The 18,980-nt window shown below is 36.3% G+C and overlaps 1 protein-coding gene across 1 annotated transcript in view; it reads right to left on the bottom strand.

Annotated features, from left to right (window-relative positions):
• Positions 1-6,582: 6,582 nt before the first annotated feature.
• Positions 6,583-18,980, bottom strand: part of FAM20C (FAM20C golgi associated secretory pathway kinase) — a 67,313-nt gene continuing 54,915 nt past the window's right edge. The window contains exons 6-10 of the mRNA XM_053472320.1: positions 16,732-16,912; positions 12,519-12,628; positions 11,367-11,448; positions 9,456-9,515; positions 6,583-7,644 (exon numbers count right to left, since the gene is read on the bottom strand). Coding sequence (XP_053328295.1) covers positions 7,392-7,644; positions 9,456-9,515; positions 11,367-11,448; positions 12,519-12,628; positions 16,732-16,912 — 686 coding nt within the window. The 3' untranslated portion in view covers positions 6,583-7,391. The remainder of the gene's footprint in view (positions 7,645-9,455; positions 9,516-11,366; positions 11,449-12,518; positions 12,629-16,731; positions 16,913-18,980) is intronic.

Here is an 18,980-nt window from a genome sequence, read left to right as displayed (position 1 = left end):
GTGTTTTAATACATTCAGCCTTTTCTGTATGAAAGCACTGACTTAATAATTGGGTCCAAAGAGAATTTTCTCAATTTTACAGCTCTGACTGCTGTGTCACATGAACGTTATACTCCATCTTGGGTACAGTGAATGTCCATCTTAAGATTCTTTGAAAACAAAGGTATCTCTACCATATTTCTTCTATTTAAAGGGAGATGACCCAAGCACACTGTAATTAGTTTGTCTTTTTCCTCCAACCCATATTACCGAAAGAGGCCAAGTGACGGATTTCGAAATGGCCCAGTGCCTAGTCCTTAACCCCAAACCTCCACAATGTGAGCAACAACATCCTTCAGACCTAGTAAGGAAGAAAAAAGGAAGGAAATACCTTCAGCAACCAGGATAAACTGCCCCAAGGCCCACCTCCCTTTCCTTTCCCTCTACTGTTGCCCATCTAGATGCCAGGAAAGCCTCTCAACACTGACCAGGTCATGCCCTCCTTTCTCCTAAGAAGTTCCAGGAGGCCTCTGTATAATGCCCCAGGCAGCCTCACCAAAAAGAACACATACATTATAAGTACTTTAACATGCACCCTAGGGAGAAGTTGCAGATACAGAGCTGCAGCTGTCCTCCTCCCTTTTGCGGCAATTCTTGCTTCTGATTGTGTGCTGATTGAAAAGAACTCCCATTGAAATGCTTGTTTCTTTGCATGCTCATGGTTGGGGATCGCCAGTCAGAAGAAGATAACCAGAGGACGGGTGAAGGGGCAAATGTACATGGGAGAGGGTCTGCAGAGACGCCATGATAATTTAAAGGGCTCTCTCAGCTACCATATGCATTAAAGTGTATATGATGGCTGGAGTGTCCCTTTAATCTTGAGGACAACCACTGCACTCTATAGTTCGGGTGCGCATTTTCTATACTAATATTATCTTAAGATCTTACCATTTCATTTATTATAACAGCCTCGGGGATGGAAAATAGCTTTAAAGTGATTGCAGACACAATGTGGAAAACTGTAGCTTAAGGGAGACACAGTAATAATGTTCAGATTGACTAGCAAACTATTGAGATGTACTTGGATGAACCAATGGAAGCATTTTACAACCCAGCAATATATCCCCGCAAGCTAGCGGAACATATGTTTTATCCTTCTTGCTGTAGGATCACGTATGACGTTTTAACTCCTTGCAGTAAAATTGCTTATTTCATGATCACTAAGAATGCTACTGTCACAAAAACCCTTTAGGTGATTTCACAGACGATACTAACCGTTTATATGTTGTGATAACATTTTAAAATGGTTCAGCAGATCTAAGAATATGTTTGAATAACACCTTTACTCTGACGCATGTTAGGTATTTCAACAAAATACATGCATACCGTCCTTAACTGAAGAGTTAAAGCATACACGCGTGTCTTTTTTCTTTAATTACATAGTATTGATGTAATTTGAGGTCTAAAAGCCTTAAAAAATTGTTAGCATAACTGAATTTAATTAAAACTACTTGTTTCTTTTTGACTTTTTGATGACTAATTTTGGCCTAAACTTTTGGCCCTTGTTCCTCTTTCCTAAGTGCAGAAGTGCCACCTACGTCTCCGGTGATTGGCGCATTGATGGTTGAGAGTGCCTTAATCGGTGATCAGGCATTGACACTGTGTTGAAATGTAACTTGCGATCATGGTTTTGGACTTTATCTGTCAGCACAGAGCCAGCGACGCTATCTCCTGCTGACAGGGGAGGCTCCATGCCTGATCTCCTGTGTTCTTAGAACATAATGGAAGGTTGGGAAGAATTTAAAGAATTTACACTTTGATTTGGTTCTTTCTGTTCTTCTTTCATGGACTTTCTCAGTAGTTCCTTGAGAGAAAAACGTGTTGGTTAGGACTGGATAGTCAGCATGGAATTAGGTCACTATTCATTAAGGGCCATCACTGGAACGTTTTCTAGAAAGAAAGGCTTATAATGCATAAGCCAATGAATGTGGAAACTTGAAGAAATCTCACTGATTTAACTATACATTATACAAGGCCAGTCAAGTTCTTCTTGCAGAAGAGCCTTACTGGAGTTGGACCTTCACACCATATAGAGAAGTCAAGGAGCTGAACCAAGAACTCTCATGCAAGCTCTCTTGTTAACTTTCCCTTTAGTGAATAAACCCTTGTTTTACTGGGTCATTTGTTCCCTGGATGTAAGCTTTCTGTCTCCTTAAAGAAAATTTCCATTGTTTTTGTGTTCCTTTATGATTTCAGATAATACAAAGATTTTTCTCTGTATACAGCTAGCTATCTAACAAGATTCTGTGTATCTATTCCACTGGCACAAAATATGTTTTGCTTTCAAATATTCTTAGTTTTTTTTGTTTGGATCAAAAAATAAAATCTCTCTTATCCAAGCAAACATGGGTCATAGCACCACTCATCAGGGTTCACCATAACGCGTGGAAATCAGTGTATCTTCTGGGAAATGAAGCTTTGCTTCTGAATTACCAGACTAACACTCTTTATATTTCAAAGAGAATGATCCTGCAGAGACTACAATATTAATGACCACAAGCAACAAAGATATCAAGTCTCATATTTGTTGGGAAACAGAATAGACCAGCAAAATGACTCATGCTGCACTAAAAGGAGTTTCTAAATAATTAATAAGGGAAATAAGCAGACGGCAGTTTTTTTTGGTGGATGAAAGATTTAAACCCTAAAGTATAGGATAATATTGTTTCTCTCAGCCAGAGATCTTTAATAATCTGCTGTAATGGATCGTTGCGGATTTCATGGACGAAATACAATTATTATGATCGTTTTCGATCATTAGTGGCTTTGTTTCTTAAAGGAGTTGTAACAATATTAGCTGTACAGTTTAGTCCTACACTTCATTTTTTGACCCAGGTTGGCCCATGGGCTGATGTTGCTCTGGGCAAGCGGATATTTTGCCTTCTTGGAGACTATATCTTGGCATCTGTACTACTTGAATCAGAATATAAACAGGACACTTCACACAAGTTCTTAAAGGGAAGCACAGTTCAGTTCCTGAATTAAGTTAAAATGGCTGCGTCCATTGAATATACATAATATATATTCTAAATACATATTTATTGCTAATTTTACTGAAAAAATGTAGCATTAGGAAAAGAACGACTCTTTGATGAGACACTTTCATTAAGTTCAGCTTATATCACACATGTTCACTATGTTCACTAATATATATCAGCGTTACAGGCTTCAGAATTTTGGGATTACTTCATTTTTTAGCAGAGAGATATTGCCATTTATATATTCCTCCGGATGATGAACCTGATTCGAAATTTAGTTGCCAGAAAACCATTTGAATTCAACTTTGATTTTTTTGGGTCAGTGATGTCATATGGTGCATATATATATATATATATATATATATATATAACTATATAGCCAACGTTCGGTGTTGGCTATCCACAGAGCAGTGATAAATCTTCTGTTCCTTTCTTATTTTATTAAGACTATTGATCAAGGGGATCAATTTTATTAGCGGTGATGATTGATTTCACCTCTGGTTTATGCCTCTTGTGCAATTTTCTTTAAGATATGAGAGGTTGACGGTTATTGGAGAAATGTCATATTAATCAAAATTGTAGGTTACACATCAAACAAATCACGTTGGATTAACAATGTGATCCAATAGAACATTAACTTGGCAATTCATTGGAAATCACCACAGCAGCAGTATGTGTCACAGCCATGTGTGTGTGAATATACTGCATTGTATTATAGGCCGCGCTTTCCCTCTAATTTAAATCTTTAAATTAGGGGTAAGGCCTATAATCAGGGTTTAGATATTCAGGATGGATAATGGTGCGTTTTTAAGTCTCCTGCGCTGTCTGTTCGCACTACTGAGGCGGCTGAGCCCATTTCCAGTAGAGCGGTCCGTCAGCCTTGCAGTCCCCAAAGCAACGTGAGCTGATAAAACTAGTTCCGCCCTGTCCTGCTTATTCTGCGCTAGTTCAGCAGACATGACATCCACTTTCTGCTCCAGTCTGCTGCATCCTCACAGCTGATGAGGAGAACAGTTGAGTCTCGTCTGGCTAAAGTTTAGATAAAGAGTTTGGAGGACTAGTCCCATCAGCCTCCTTGTTAGCATTTTTGGCCGGACCACCACATTTATACTCTCATAATCTGTTTTAAGTGTAAGGGTTGTCTTTCCAAAATATGGTTCTGATATGTATTCCCCATTTCCCTCTTTTCTTAGTCCTTTTCTTAGTCTTCTCCTCATCCTACTTTCTACCCGTCCATTCCTTTCTCCTTATTTACAACTTCAAAATAGTTTTCCAAATATCTGTGAGCAAAAGCAGGACTAACTTCATAATCGATACTAAAAATGTGCTCCTGTTCATTAAATTACTTTTCTTTAAAAATTACATTTTACTTTAAAATGGCACTGAACTATAAGGGTGCAGTCTATAATTGAGATCATACAATATATATCATACAGTACATATATCATATAAGTGTTACATGGTTGCCAACATTCCTAAATTTTCGGGTAAAATTTTCGGTGTAAAATAGACAGGGACACAATTATTTAACCATAGGGCTACAGGTAACAAAACAACATCTTTGCTTAATAATGATATTGATTCATATCAGGATTACAAAAAAATATTTGTTGTGTAGTATAAAAAAGTGAATATAGACACATATGTAGTATAAAAGTGTTATATTTCAGTTATCGGGTTTCTCATTAACACTCCCGTCACTAGTGCTACATTAAACACCTATAAATAAACAATGCTAATGCTAATTAAGCACGCTCACCACGTTTTTTTGTAACGATCTTGGAAGAACACATTCACTTTATTTCATTATCACCTATTTGTATCTAACGCTTTAGTGGGACAGCTGCATCCAGAGGTAGGTAAAGGGCGCCCAAAGTTGTTTTCCGACTAGTCCATTGATTTCACTTGGCCAGCACGATATAGAACTCTGGATCAGTTAGAATTGACAGCTTGTCATTTTACCAGTTTTAAACAAGAATCCAAGTATATGATGCACGTGTCTTGTTATGTAGTTATATTATTTCAAGTACTCGTGAAACTCGTGGACACATATGAACTTAAAAGCAGAGAAGCAATGGTAGATCTGCTCTATAAAAGCCTTCCTGTTACTCCCTTATATGTAGCCCAGGCATCAAATAATGTAGCTTTCCAGTGGAAATTAATCTCCTGAACTTTACAATAAAGTGTTGCCTTTATGGGCCAGCAACTGGATCACATGAGAAAAGATCCAGGATCAAGTCTAAATCAAGCAAAAAGGCCATATTGATCTGTTAACTGGCAGCAGGAACTCTGGGCTTAAGTAGGATAAGCATATAAGAGGCCGTGTGTACTGCATCAAGAATCAGCTTGAGATAAAAGAGAATCCTGAATGCTAAACGTAAGCCAGATAATGTGCCGCCATTCCATGAGACATCTGCTGCCCCTATGATTAACTGACATCCCTTTTATGTAGGTGGTGGTCCTAACGATATTATTTTGTATAATTTCCAGTTAATATGAATGTTCTAAAATATTGGAGAATCTTTTAAACATGTTTTCTTTGGCTTTAAAGAATATCTATATAAAATGTAAATATTCTACATAAAATATATCTGATCATTATGTATTATGTATCATCATGTTCATTTATTTCTTTTTTAATGCAAATAAAAAATTTAATTAAACGTTAATTAAACACAAATGTCAAATCTATTGACACATAGATTTTGGAACAAGCAGTTGGAACAGTACCTATGAATCATACTTGCAAACCAGTAGTTTTACCTGTAAATAGGTCATCATATCTAGGATAAATTCAAATGTTTAAGGGGATATAGGTATTTTAAGTTGCAGTGTCGCTGGAACCATCTGTTCAAAGCTCTAACATATAATTTTATATATATAATATATATATATATATATATATTTTTAGAATATTAAGTCATTTCGGATGACCATACTCTATATATATATCATCCCACCCGTGCCAATTGTTCATTTAAATCCTTACTCTTAGTACTTAAAGTGATCTTACTTGAAATAATTGTCTAATATTGGTGATGAGGCATAGAGTATACATCTAAAACCTGAAATATTGACCATGCATGATTTTAGGATTTTTTTTTAAATACTATAAACCTCTTTTTGACAGGCTGACATAGCCGACATATGGAAACATTTCATAGGTAAACTTTCTGTGCAGAATAAGATCTCATTTTGTGCGCCCTTTTACAGTGTTCCTAAATCCTGCCCTATTTCCCTAATTGGCCCATTTGATTCCCCATTATCAATATAATGTAATAAAAAATTGTTCTGATTTTGGGAGTAAATAAGATTTTGATTCTGTGGTATATACATAAAGTGGGTTTCTTTCTAGTGCATATAAGTATTTCTCCATTGAGTGGTACTCAAATCCAAGCCTCATTGACAGCAAAAAGGCCAATTAGAGTTGAGTTGTCATTCAACTACTTGTGTTTAGACAGGGATACACTGAATTCCTGACCTGTTTAGGACCCTCGAGGACTTGTACACCAATGTCTTTGTTAAATCTGCAAACAACGTCATAAGAAACACTTTTGAGGATGCCTTGGATGTACCATTTTTTTTCTTTATTGCACTTTTACCACGCGGCAAACAATTCACAAAATAAAAAGCTTGCAAAAATGAAGTTACAGCCACAAACTGCAGCTGTTATCCATTTACTTATATACAGTATATACAGAAACGTATTAAATGCAAATTCGGGAAGGCAGTGGCTATGACAATATTGAAAGCAATACCTGATGCTTTTTATTACAACTTAACACGTTCTCCTTCGAAAATGACTCCGTTCAAGTAAACCTCCTATCATAGAGTTTTTTAGGATCTCCTTTTGGAATATTTGGACGCCAGATGGTACACACCTTGACTGCTATAGGGATTTACAAAGCTTTTCGCTATGGGTCCTCCACCTCTATCACTCAAAGGTATTTGTAAATATGTCCTTTTTTTGGACAAAGAAAATTGATGTCACCTTAAAGTGTAATGTCAGCATGTTTTGTAAAGAGTACCTTGTCTTTTGTCCCTAAAAAGTGGCAGGTAGATCATTATATATATATATATTCCATATATAAATACATTATTTTAAAATAAAGGCCTCCTATCTGTACAAAATGAACAGGATATGCTTACAACCCAAACCTGCTCCGTAAGTCTTTGACCGTAACGTTTATGCACACCCACAAATAATCTACTTATAATACAGATTTTGTATCAATCTAATCCTTCTTTGATTCTAGAGTTTGTCTACAGTGAGAATAATTACATTTTATATCTGAATTCACTGAATTCACACCAGATCATAAGCAGTCTTTTGTAAGACTATGTCTTTTGAGTTAAGAGCCATTTTTTGAGTCACTACCTCTTAGTTGTCTTGTTGCCCAAACCAGAGTCCAAATCATTTTCAACTACATTTTCATAACTATTTTTTTCTATGCAATCACTGACAGCTTTTAGAACAATCCGTAGTCTTCTGTCCATTGCTTCGAGGTGGGGTTGATAAAGAACAGGAGCTACTTTGTCCAACATTAATGACTCTTCCATCAAGCCACTCAATTTGTATTCTTCTTTTGCCAGTAGCTGTAATCGTAGGTATGTCGATTTCTTAATCCTGCAAAGACAGAACATAACATTCCTGGATTATTAGGTGTTCATATGATATCATACCTTCAAGTGTCCCATTTCCTGCGGGACAGTCTTGATATTTGGACACTGTCCCGCTGTCCTTCGAAGCTGGAGAGACCGTCTGATCTCTTTTGACTGGCCCAGGGAGGGGTAAACCCCTTGGAGGTCTGTCCACTTGCAGACAGACCTCCACTGCAGCTTCCAAGTGGTCTTTTTGTGTCTACAGGTGTCTCTTTGGGTAGAATGGGTAGTGGTCCCAATTCCATTCTCACTCCCCCCATGTCTGGTTCCCCATCTCCAGCCATACCCCCAACAAAGGTGCTCAGATTTGGACTCCAGAAATGCGAGGTGTATGTGATATTGTACATACATATTTATTATTAATAATATATATTAACAAAGTGTAAATATTCTGGATGAATAAAAAATGTAAATAACATCAGATGTCGATTCTTTTGCTTTTTGAACCAATTGAGAAATCAAAATGTATTTTTACAATAATGACTACGACGTGTCTCTATTAAATGTCTCTTCAGTTTTCTAATAAGACATTTCTGTGCCTAATAAACGTGAATAAATATTTGCTCAACATCCAACCTAAGGCTAGTATGGAATATACCTGCATGTCTGCCAGCAATGCTAGTCACTTAATAAGACAGGTCGGTTTATTATGAACATGATTTCCTGTTTAAGTTAATTATGAGGTTGGAGATAAGGTCATATTTTAACACTTAAACCTCCAGAAACAATTGTGGGTTTTTTTTTCATATTCAAGGTGGTTCAAATTCGGGCATTTAGAACAGTTGAGGTCTATAGACTATAGAGTGTTTCACCAAAATGTCACCTAATATAAGTGTTTTCGGTCTTTGACTCCTCACTGTAACTAAGGTAATATGCCTTCTTATGTTAAACAATCGTTTTTATTTTATCTGATTTAACAGGGTCCTATTCTTAAAAAAAAATATATTTAACATAGTCTTTTTACATTTTTTCTACCTCTCTATCATCATTAGGAACATACATAATCAGCTGTATGTCCTCGCCAGAAAGACACTAATTGGATAGTATACCAAGGCACTGTCATTAATTCTTCTCACCTTTTTTCTTTTTTTATCTCTTTGATACAGTAAGAGAATTTACTTATGTAGCTCATTATACTATATAAGAAAAGAAAATTGGAAATAAATCTAAGTTCTATTATATAGTACATGTATAGGATCTAACCCGAGGTTTCCAATAAAACATTAATAAACATGATGTTATATTGTTTGACTTTTACTATTAATAATCATGTAGGATTCTTAGCATGTTTATTCATAAAATATGAAGTTGACCTGAGTGGGTAAAAAACCTAAGAATTATTAACTTCCTATATCGTTCTTCTAAGAATTTTAACCCATGGGGTCTTTCTGTAGATCATGGCAACATCAGTAAATGAATTACTGACCGTTTATGTGTTTATTATAGTTTATTGTGGGTTTTTCTTTTTTCAAACACTTCTTGTTTTTTTTATATAATATAATGTTTTCAGGCTGCATATTTGCCGTATATATATATATATATATATATATACATATATATATATATATATATATATATATGTGCTCTAGCTCTGTTATCTTAGTCTTGAAGACTTCCCCTTTATGTTTGGCCAGTTTCTCAAAAACTAACCTTAATTCAAAGGAACCAGGGGGGAAAAACATTGTATACGGAACAGAAAGAAAAACTTAGAAATTTAGTAATATTTTTAACAGCTGAATGGATACTATTGAATGGAATAATAAAAAAAAGTCATACCTGCAGCATTGATTCAGTGGCACCAGAATAGAAAGCTCATCGTGTGAATATTTTCCAAATCTGTATAGTGGAAAAGTTGGATATTAAAAAAAAAAATCCCATAAAAGTGTAAATTGCTATTTCTCATACAAAACTGTTATTTAAGCCTGTTTGGTAGCTACACTGAATAAATTTGGCAATGGCTGGCTTCACGTGACGTATTTATATATATATAAACAGCGCAAGAAGCAGAAGTTATTTGTCTTTAATGAAAGAGTGTTTTATGCATAGGCAATAATGGTGAATAGGACACAGCTGTTCAAAATCTTCTTAAAAACTGAGCAAATTGGTAATTTAAGGCTCTCTTTCACTCCTTACTGATTTCATGGGAATAACTATGCAATCCTGCACCTCCCCACACCAATAAAACGCTCTTAAATGGGAAATATATTAAATACCGTTTATATTAAATATGTATGAACCATACATAATGAATTTATTGTACTAAAATAAATTTTTTTCCCCAACATTTTTCTTCTCTTTATTCTCTCCTACTCATAGATTTGTTTTAATTTAAAATGTAGCGTGTTGGTGTTTGAAGGATGAAAGCATTTGAAATATTAAGTATTTGCAAGGTCAGAATACACGTCTCGCCACGGCCCAGAGCAGAAGACTGCATTACCATGGAAACCACAGACACCACATCTTGAGAAAATAATGGTTCTTAACGTCAGTGTAACAACTCTTTTGGGGAAATCACATGCGCGCACACACACTTTAAAACTACGGCTGGACGGGCTAAGCAGCTCTGTGAGTTAATTAATACAGGCGTCAAGCGGTTGCTTAGCAGTTACCCGCACCAGGCTATTAGGTCGTAATCTGTGGGGAACTCAGAGACACAAAGTTATCCTCACTACTCTGTCATTTACCTTACAACAAAATAAAAGCCTATTTAAGAAATCAAATTAAATTTGATTGGTCATAAAAAAAATAAATCTGATTAATTACATACAAAGACGACATACAAAAACAAATGCCCAAGCAGTCAATAATGTAACACAGACTAATTGCCATCTGGAAATATAAATTTAGAAATTACAGATGCTGTTATTTTTTGAGAGAAGGGGATTACATATCCGAAAACTAATACAAGTACATATTGGGGTCTACTCACTAAATGGAGAGTTGGTAAGGGGAATTTGCAGGAGTTGGGGTTTTAACACAATCACATTCATTATGTAGGGTCAACACTGGCTAATTTCTCCAAGCTGGCTCTGGACAATTTACATGTTTTATCCAAACCAACATTCTGACCTTGATCTTCCATCGGGATAACCAAGAAAAGGCATAGTGATAAAAAACGTAAATACACATATTTGGAACTTTTCCGTATTTGTGGAGTTAATTAACAGACAGAGAAACTTGGGTTCTTAAGAGGGATGCTCAGAAGGTATGCAGTATTTTCTTTTTTTGCAGCCATTGTTTCATTCCAACCACTTATCTAATTCAGACTCTGGCACAAAATAGACTAGAGCAATAACATTATGGATTACAGAAAGTCTCTGTGTCCTGGAATGACTTACATGCAATTATAATAATGTGAGCTTAATTAAGAGTATTTTCTGGGTGGCATAGATGAAATGATTGCGGACTGTAAATGTTTTATGATGTACAGTATGTAGTTTGATGAATGGCATGTGGTACAGCACAAGCTAGAAGACATCTCAGCTCATTGAGCACTTGATACAGGCTGGAATTGTCTGCACAATACGCAAAGTCCCAAGAAGGACCATAATCCTAAAACAGAACTATTAAGATGCTAGTAAACTCAGTCTACTGCCCCTACCCCTATTTCTAGCAACTTTCATACAATTGTGATTTCCAAAATTGTAAATTCATTATTTAAAGGGATCAGTGAAAATATATGTTTACCCTCTTCCATTGTCCAAGTGAATAATAAATGTCTCATTTCCAAATTTCTCAAAAGTCTCATAATGGTGGCGATCCATGTTCCCTGCAAAATCAAGCAATAGTTCTATTAGACTACATGTATGCATGGTAATTCTATACCCATTACTTTACTGTTGTTACCAAGTTAAAGAAACTAACCAGGCGTAAATGTTAGTTTTATATTAAAGTAACGATTAAGAAAAAGTATATGTAATGCTTGGAATAGCCCATCGAACAGCCTTAGGCAAAATCTGGAGGAGTGCGAATATCCCAGTTGGCCTGGAGCCTTTTGTTGACTGAACCTCCTGCATCTAGTATTTTCTGCCATGATACAGATCGCTTACAACATAATCTCGATTAACAGGAGCTGTGGGCTATTTTGTTACAGGTAATATGTTTTAAATGCTTATTTGTGCCACTTTTTGTTAATTAAATAATTAGCACCATATTTACACCTAAAAAAAGAATCTTGAACTTCTGATAATATCTTTAAAGTACCAAAATTCCAAAATCTGATGTTGTGGTCTGTGCTGCTCTATAATATCAGCACGGTTCTTTTCTTCTTGGCAGTAACAATATCTCCCATTCATAGTTGCAGGCTATGATAAGTCTAACAGAGGGGCATTGTGTACCAGGCAGGCACGAGAAAAAGATACAATCTCCCTTATCAATCACAAAAAATTGTCTAAAATGAGGACTTGATATGAACACAATGACATTTTTTTTTAAATATACAACATTCTATGAACTGTTTAAAAAGTAGGTTCAACAGGGTAAACCACAATCCAAAAGCAATGATTCAATTCCTAGGAGAATAAGCAAAACTCAAGGACCCGGAACTGTGGTTACAGACGATGCTCATATAATTTTGGTTTTATATGCCTAGCGTAAATATTCAGGGATACAGCACCACTGTGTTCACAAACCTTGTGAAAAGATGTCCAGCCTAAAGTCTATCCCCTTAATTTCCCTTAACTAAATATGGAGGTTGTTTTAACCAATGTAGTGTTGCTAATATCTGCCATAACTGTTTGTTGAGTGGATTTGTAAGAATCATATAAAGAACGGGATTATATTGAGAACCTCCATCAATGGAAAGGTTCCATGTTCCATATGTATATTAAACCAACCTACCCATTAAAAAGTCAAATACAGTCATATCGATGACGTCCAGGAGTCTTGTGCCACTGTCGTAGGGTGGAGTCTGCTTTACTTCTTCACAGTAGTCAGCATCAACTTCCCAACTATAAAGATGACAAGTTTTTAGAAACAAGTGCACTGCAGCGTTTTCTATAACCAACATTATTAAAATAGAGTTAAAAAAAGAAAGAGGATTGATAGTAGACCTAAAAAATAATATAAGACAAATAAAATGATGATGTGTTAGATGATGACCTAGAGGTGACAGAAGGTGACATGGACCCAAAGCCTGCGATGAATGTAAAATCAGTTTTTAGTATGAATATACAGTAATAGCAACAAGTGGACCAGCGGAAGATGGTTCCAACCCAACAGGGTGATACACTTCAAACAAGGAACCTCTATTTTAAGTGCTCTATATCATACTTTGGTAACAGTGCTTTGCCATGCTGTGCATACTGCACTGCAATGTATCTTGAAAGGATAGTTTTAGATCATGAAACTTATTTTATTTTACACCAGCCTTCAGGTCTTTGCTGCGTGAGTGAAGGAACCCAAGGACCATATAATGCAATGCTCATTATGTTTCCAAACCTTCAAAACAACATTGAATTGTCAATGAATATTTTAAAAAGCAATTATAAGCTACGAGCTTGGGCTGATCTGCCGGGGACCACTATTACCTTTTTCTACTTTGCTCTAAAGTATAAAATTATAAGATTTTATTAAATGTCAAGTATTATTTCAATTACAAAGGATTTATATGTATATAAAAATAATTCTCTGTAAATGTTAATTGTTCAAGGCTAAACTTTGTATTAAATCTGCTATTTCTGTAGATGTTGATGCAGACATAATTGCTTTTTTTTTTCTTTATACAGATATATAAACGGTGCCAATGAATATACATTCAGTAGTCTAAATAATCTAAAAAATGAAGGTATGTATTTCTGTGAAACATAATATCACGGTAAGTATCTGAGATATTTTGGGGAGTCATCTGGTTTATGTGCTATAGACATCAAATCTATCAAAGTATGTATTATTTTCTTAAATTATGGATGATTGTACATTCAGTTTTTGGTAATCCTGATACAAACAAATCAATTAGTACAATTTTAAGTGATGCTTTTCCTTTAATTATTATATATATATATATATATATATATATATATATGCCTGTTCTTAGACTATTGATGTGCAGTTGCCAAATTAATGTGGGAGAAACAAAGGCCTGTAATAATTGGCAATTATTTTACCTATTTTTAAACACTCCTTAAGGGAATAGCACTGCCATATTGTAACCTGCCCTTGGGTATATACAGTATGCATGACATATACCGTTCAATTAATTTATAACATTACAAACTATTTCACAGTGAGGAAAAAAAATGTAAATTTGTACACGGTAACCAGGCAGTAAATAAAAAAATATATATATATTATGCCACGATTACCAAAAAATAAGGAGTGAATAATATGCAGGTAAATACAGGGAATGAATTCTGGATGAGGTTCTAACTGATTTCTGTAGCCAGTCCCTGTATAATGAGATGATTTTTACTCAGCAAATCCATCATTTACTGGAAAGACGGTTTTTCGTATCTATCCGCAAACCCCTAGTGTGAAATTTCCCTATTATTCTACGTATCTTCTGTCTTGGTGCTGAATTGAGAGGCCTAAAGAAACCCACCTGTTTTCTCCTATAAAGCATTCATTTGCCAGCACGCTGGGTCCAGGCAGTAAAACAAAAATGCATTTTTAAATGTGTCGGACAAGGAGAAAACATTGTGTCTTTTTTTCTTTCTAGCGTATGAAATAATAGGCTATTATATTCAGGGAGATGCTTCTAATTAATTCTGACAGAACGAGCCGCTGTTTGTAAGTAGGTTCGGTTTTTTTACTGTACATTTTGTCAGCCTGCAATACAACCTACATTTAATTTATTCACAAAGGCAAAAAAGACAAAACGAAAAAGAGATTGGCTGGTAGGAGATTTTGGTTACAAAAAATACAATTACAAACTATAAAAGGATGCAGATGTGAAAGGGATCATCGCGTCCCAAGCACCTCTTAGTGGCAGAACAGTATTTCATATTAATAGGGCCAGGTGGATGCCACTGAATGTGAGTCTCTAACACGTAAGCGCTACCCCTCCATTTTAGCACTCTTTTTAAGCATTGGTTATCCTCCTTTGGTCTCAGCATCCCTCTCTATCCAAAGAAAAATTGAGTTTTACTTAGGGGAGTAAAGCAGTGGTGCAGGGGCAGCTACCCTTTTGCCCTGTCTTAACAATGACCCTTCTGACTTTATTATAGACCATTGGAAGCATTTCGGAATCCAGTGCTAATTTTCATCACCGTCATTTCAACTCTGCGGACTTGATCATACCTGGGAACCAAAGGTTCCCACTTGGGGGGGGTAGCCATTAGTGTAGGGAGGGCTAGCTGTGCGTGGGGCAGGGAGTGGATGTGAGAAAGAAGAAAGTGACCTGGAGACTCAGGGAAGCAGTGATTCATTCAGAGACCCCCGGGTATACCCGGAGAGTTCCCATGCATATCCATGATCACGCTACCTGACTTCAAAGAGTGTGGAGCATGGGTGACTTGAGACGCACCTTTCTAATGAAAACCGTAAGTGTGGAACTAAAGCCCATGCAAGGGTATGTGATGGCCCAGAGTACAGGGACTGGCGAAACCCAAGGTCAAAGCCATGACAGATACCCAGGACACTTGTCAGTGCTCAATTCCTGTCTAACATGCAAAATGTGGCATTCGTTATGCACAGTTTACTAAATTGCCAATCGCAAAAAAAAAGTATCTATTCTGATGCCTGTGTAGTAAAAATGTTTTTTTTGTTGTAAAATAATTGAAAAGAAATGTACAAATATGTCATGTAAACCATGTAGGACAACAGAATTATATAAAATACCAATGGAATTTAGGTGACATGTTCCCTTTAATGATCAAGCTCCTGTATGTCGTAGCCTTTGTGAATGCACGATAATCTGGAACAGTGCAATTTACTCCATCTTTATTTTTAGCCCCAGTAATGCTGCATTTCAAATTACTTTAATAACATTTGCTTACATAAAAAATACATTTCCCTTCACTACACTTCATTTATGATCCATCTGCTTTATTTATTTGGAAGCATAATGACTAATGCATGAAAGAATTCTCCGAGGATCGCATCCCCTCTAGAGTTATTTTTAACTTAACGTCTAATTAAGGCAGTGATATTCAACATTAAAGCCGGCCTTAGCCTTGTGAACGGTCTCTTGAACGAGAGGCATTTAAGAAAGGTATGACATCCTTTATCTAGGTATAAAGTCATGACCGATTCCGGAATCGCTAATAGAATAATAATTATTATTATCCTCCTGCAGGGAATTTATATTCAAGGGGGTCATTGGTTCTAAACATTCTTTTCTTTGAATGAGAAATACTTGACGGCGATACAGCTTGGACATTTGTAACAAGGAGTTAATGGGTTTTGACAAGGCAAACATAATTGTACAATAAACTGATGACACATCAGCCCTGCCACCCCAGTGCATCCTTCCGTCCACCACACTAATAAGATCTGAAAGGGCTAGGTTTTCAGAAATTGTATCTCCGCAGCTGCCAGTAATTCCAAATTAAAAAGAACACAGTCCCATAATGCAATCGGTTTGTGCCCTGGTCAGCATCCTCTGGTAAGCTTATGGGTATCCATCACAAAACCGCACCGAGTGTTACGAAACATAGTGAATAATATTCTGCTAATAAAGTCGATACACTTTCCATCATTTTTAAACCCAATTCTAGCTTGGTTACAATTTTTTTAAGAGCAAAATATAATGCGGGGTTCAAACTATATGCCAGCCCATATACTTACAGCTAGCCGGTCATTTTTTGATAAATATTTATTTTTTTTTTCTTTTTTTAGAATTTACAAATTCGTTTTTTTACACAATAAATAAATATTGTTGTATTTGTTCCTGGGAAGACGCTAAGAAAAATTCTTGTGGGCTTCCATATGGACACTTTAAGGTACCAAGATACTCAACAAGAAGAGCTTGAACCACACGGGTTCCACACATACCAAAGTGAATTCTGTAAGCAATTAAGAGGAGGTCATGCCTTACTGGGTCAGACCCTAAAAATGCTTGCAACAAGCGTTTAACCAAACTGAAACACCCCCAAAAGACAAGAATTTCTCTTACTCTGCTTTTTTGCGTTTATGGTATGACCTTCTCCATGGATTTCTCCAAGTCTTCCTTTTGGCTAGAGACAGGTCCGGTAGGAAAGCTGCTAAGGAGCCTTCTATTTGGTCAGGTTTCCCACAAAGAGCATGTTCTGTGGAACAGTAGTACGAGCACTCTCCATAGAAACAGATATTGTTGGCTGCAAGAAACCAGAGACGGCATATTCAGATATAAGTCCACCTTTAAACATATTGGAAGTCTCTTTGGGTTGGACACAAACCAGTATTTGACAATTTAATTTAGCAACAAGTGCATATTAAAGGCAAAGTGTGGCATTAGGTATTGGACACAGACCCTCATTCCTTCCTTGGACAAGTACAAGAATAATGTTTCAATACATAATGTTGACCGAATACACAATTTTCATTTTATTAAAGATTTTTTTTCAATTAGAAAACCAAACAAACCAAGACATTATAAAAGAATATTCAAATTTCTCAGTGTGTGATAAAGTTTTATGTTGCCTAAGCTTCTACCATCGTCTGTCAATAATAAAATATAGGTACACATTGATTTTAACACGTGGCCTGTTACCCAAAATTAAATTGGCTCATTAAGAATATCTTTGGATTCCAAAGGATTAGAGATCCCACCAAATGTATTGGAAAGCCCGTGGATTTTTATGTTTAAACCCACAAGTACAAGACAGATGTTTTTTGGATGACTGGCACGCATGAGAAACGTCTTAAAAAATATCTTATCTTGAAAAATAAAAGGTCATTCTAAAGTGCGGCCATTTTGAATAGTGTCAAATAGCTTAATCCTTCAGTGAGGAAAGAATATTAAATTGCGATGATACTTTTAGGGTTTGAATATACAGATATATCCCATAGTTATGTGCTTCATGCTCCAAGAATACATATCAAGTTCATATATTGAATTTGTAGTAATTTTGTTGCCTCTGGCAGATGAATACGGTTGAGAGATCTCATTCAATCATTACTTTGATTCTTGTAACTGGTTTATAGACACATTCAGGCATTTAATTGCCTAATAACATACAGCCACTAGTGAAATTATCAGTAAGCAAGTTATTTCATCCATAAAGCCAAGAGATCACAAGTGAAAAATAGCTGCTTTATATTGCTGTGTAGCTGCCGACAGTCATAGTTTTATAAACCAGCCTCATAATAATAGTCTCCCAATAACCCCCCGTCGCTAGTCTAGGTAATACTGCAGCACGCTCTCCCTTCCATAAGCTTCCCTCCCCTGGGTCATGGCAGTCACACGTGGCGTGCTCCTCACCTCTCCATCCATGGTTGTCTCTGTCTTAGGTACCACATGCAAGAAAAGGATGACGGAGAGACTGGGATGGCTGGCATTGTCCAGATCACAGCTGCACAGCCATCGGGACTGTCCTGCATAAATCAGGACAGTTTTGAGTTATGCAAGAAGACTAGGGTCACCCATAGCCAAGATTCCAGTGGCAGCTGAGCTGCCTGCAACCCTAATGCTCCTATATTACTCACGAAGCCGTAACACAATGAGCAGGGTCATGATAACCAAGTTCCTTTTAAGGATGACATAACAAAGGTTTAAAATGTATCTATATATATATTTATCTGTAACCCAGCTGTAAATACGTGTCATCTGGTGACATCAGTGACTCAAAATTCTTTCTGATATCTAAAAGCAACCAATAAATTCACTTCTGGATTTTTTTTTTTCCTTTATCGCTACAACAGCGTCCAATTTTATATTACACACAAGGAGTTAAACCAGTGGCTGGCCGAGAGGTAAGGACTGTGAACGTTTCCCTTGCCCGTAGGCAATCAATCCGTTAAACGTTATGCAATTTTGTATTCAGTTTATTACAAAAATGCGAAATAAAACATTAATAAACAGCAAGCCCATCTGCTTCAAAAGCAAGGCACCAGATCAACCTCTTGGCAAGACAACTTCCCTGTGCTGTGCACCAGAGCAACATGTAATAAAAATTATATTTACAAAGGATTTAACTTCAGGAATAAAAACGCAGGTTATATTCATCTAACCGGATATTTGTATTCATATAACCTGGTTAAATATATATAATCGGCTAGGTACTTAAGATGAAACCTTTCTGTAGGCAGGTGCATGTGTTTCTCGAAGCCTGACTGAACTATACAGCAGAAAATACAATTCTCTTGCCAGGTTAATAAAATATCCTCGCTTCCTATATTTCCCTTTATAAGCAGGACGGTCCTGTTTTTGTAGGCGGTGGGGTT

The sequence above is a fragment of the Spea bombifrons genome, chromosome 7, assembly GCF_027358695.1.
Source record: "Spea bombifrons isolate aSpeBom1 chromosome 7, aSpeBom1.2.pri, whole genome shotgun sequence".
NCBI classification, from domain to species: domain Eukaryota; kingdom Metazoa; phylum Chordata; class Amphibia; order Anura; family Pelobatidae; genus Spea; species Spea bombifrons.
This window is presented reverse-complemented; position numbering and strand designations above follow the sequence as displayed.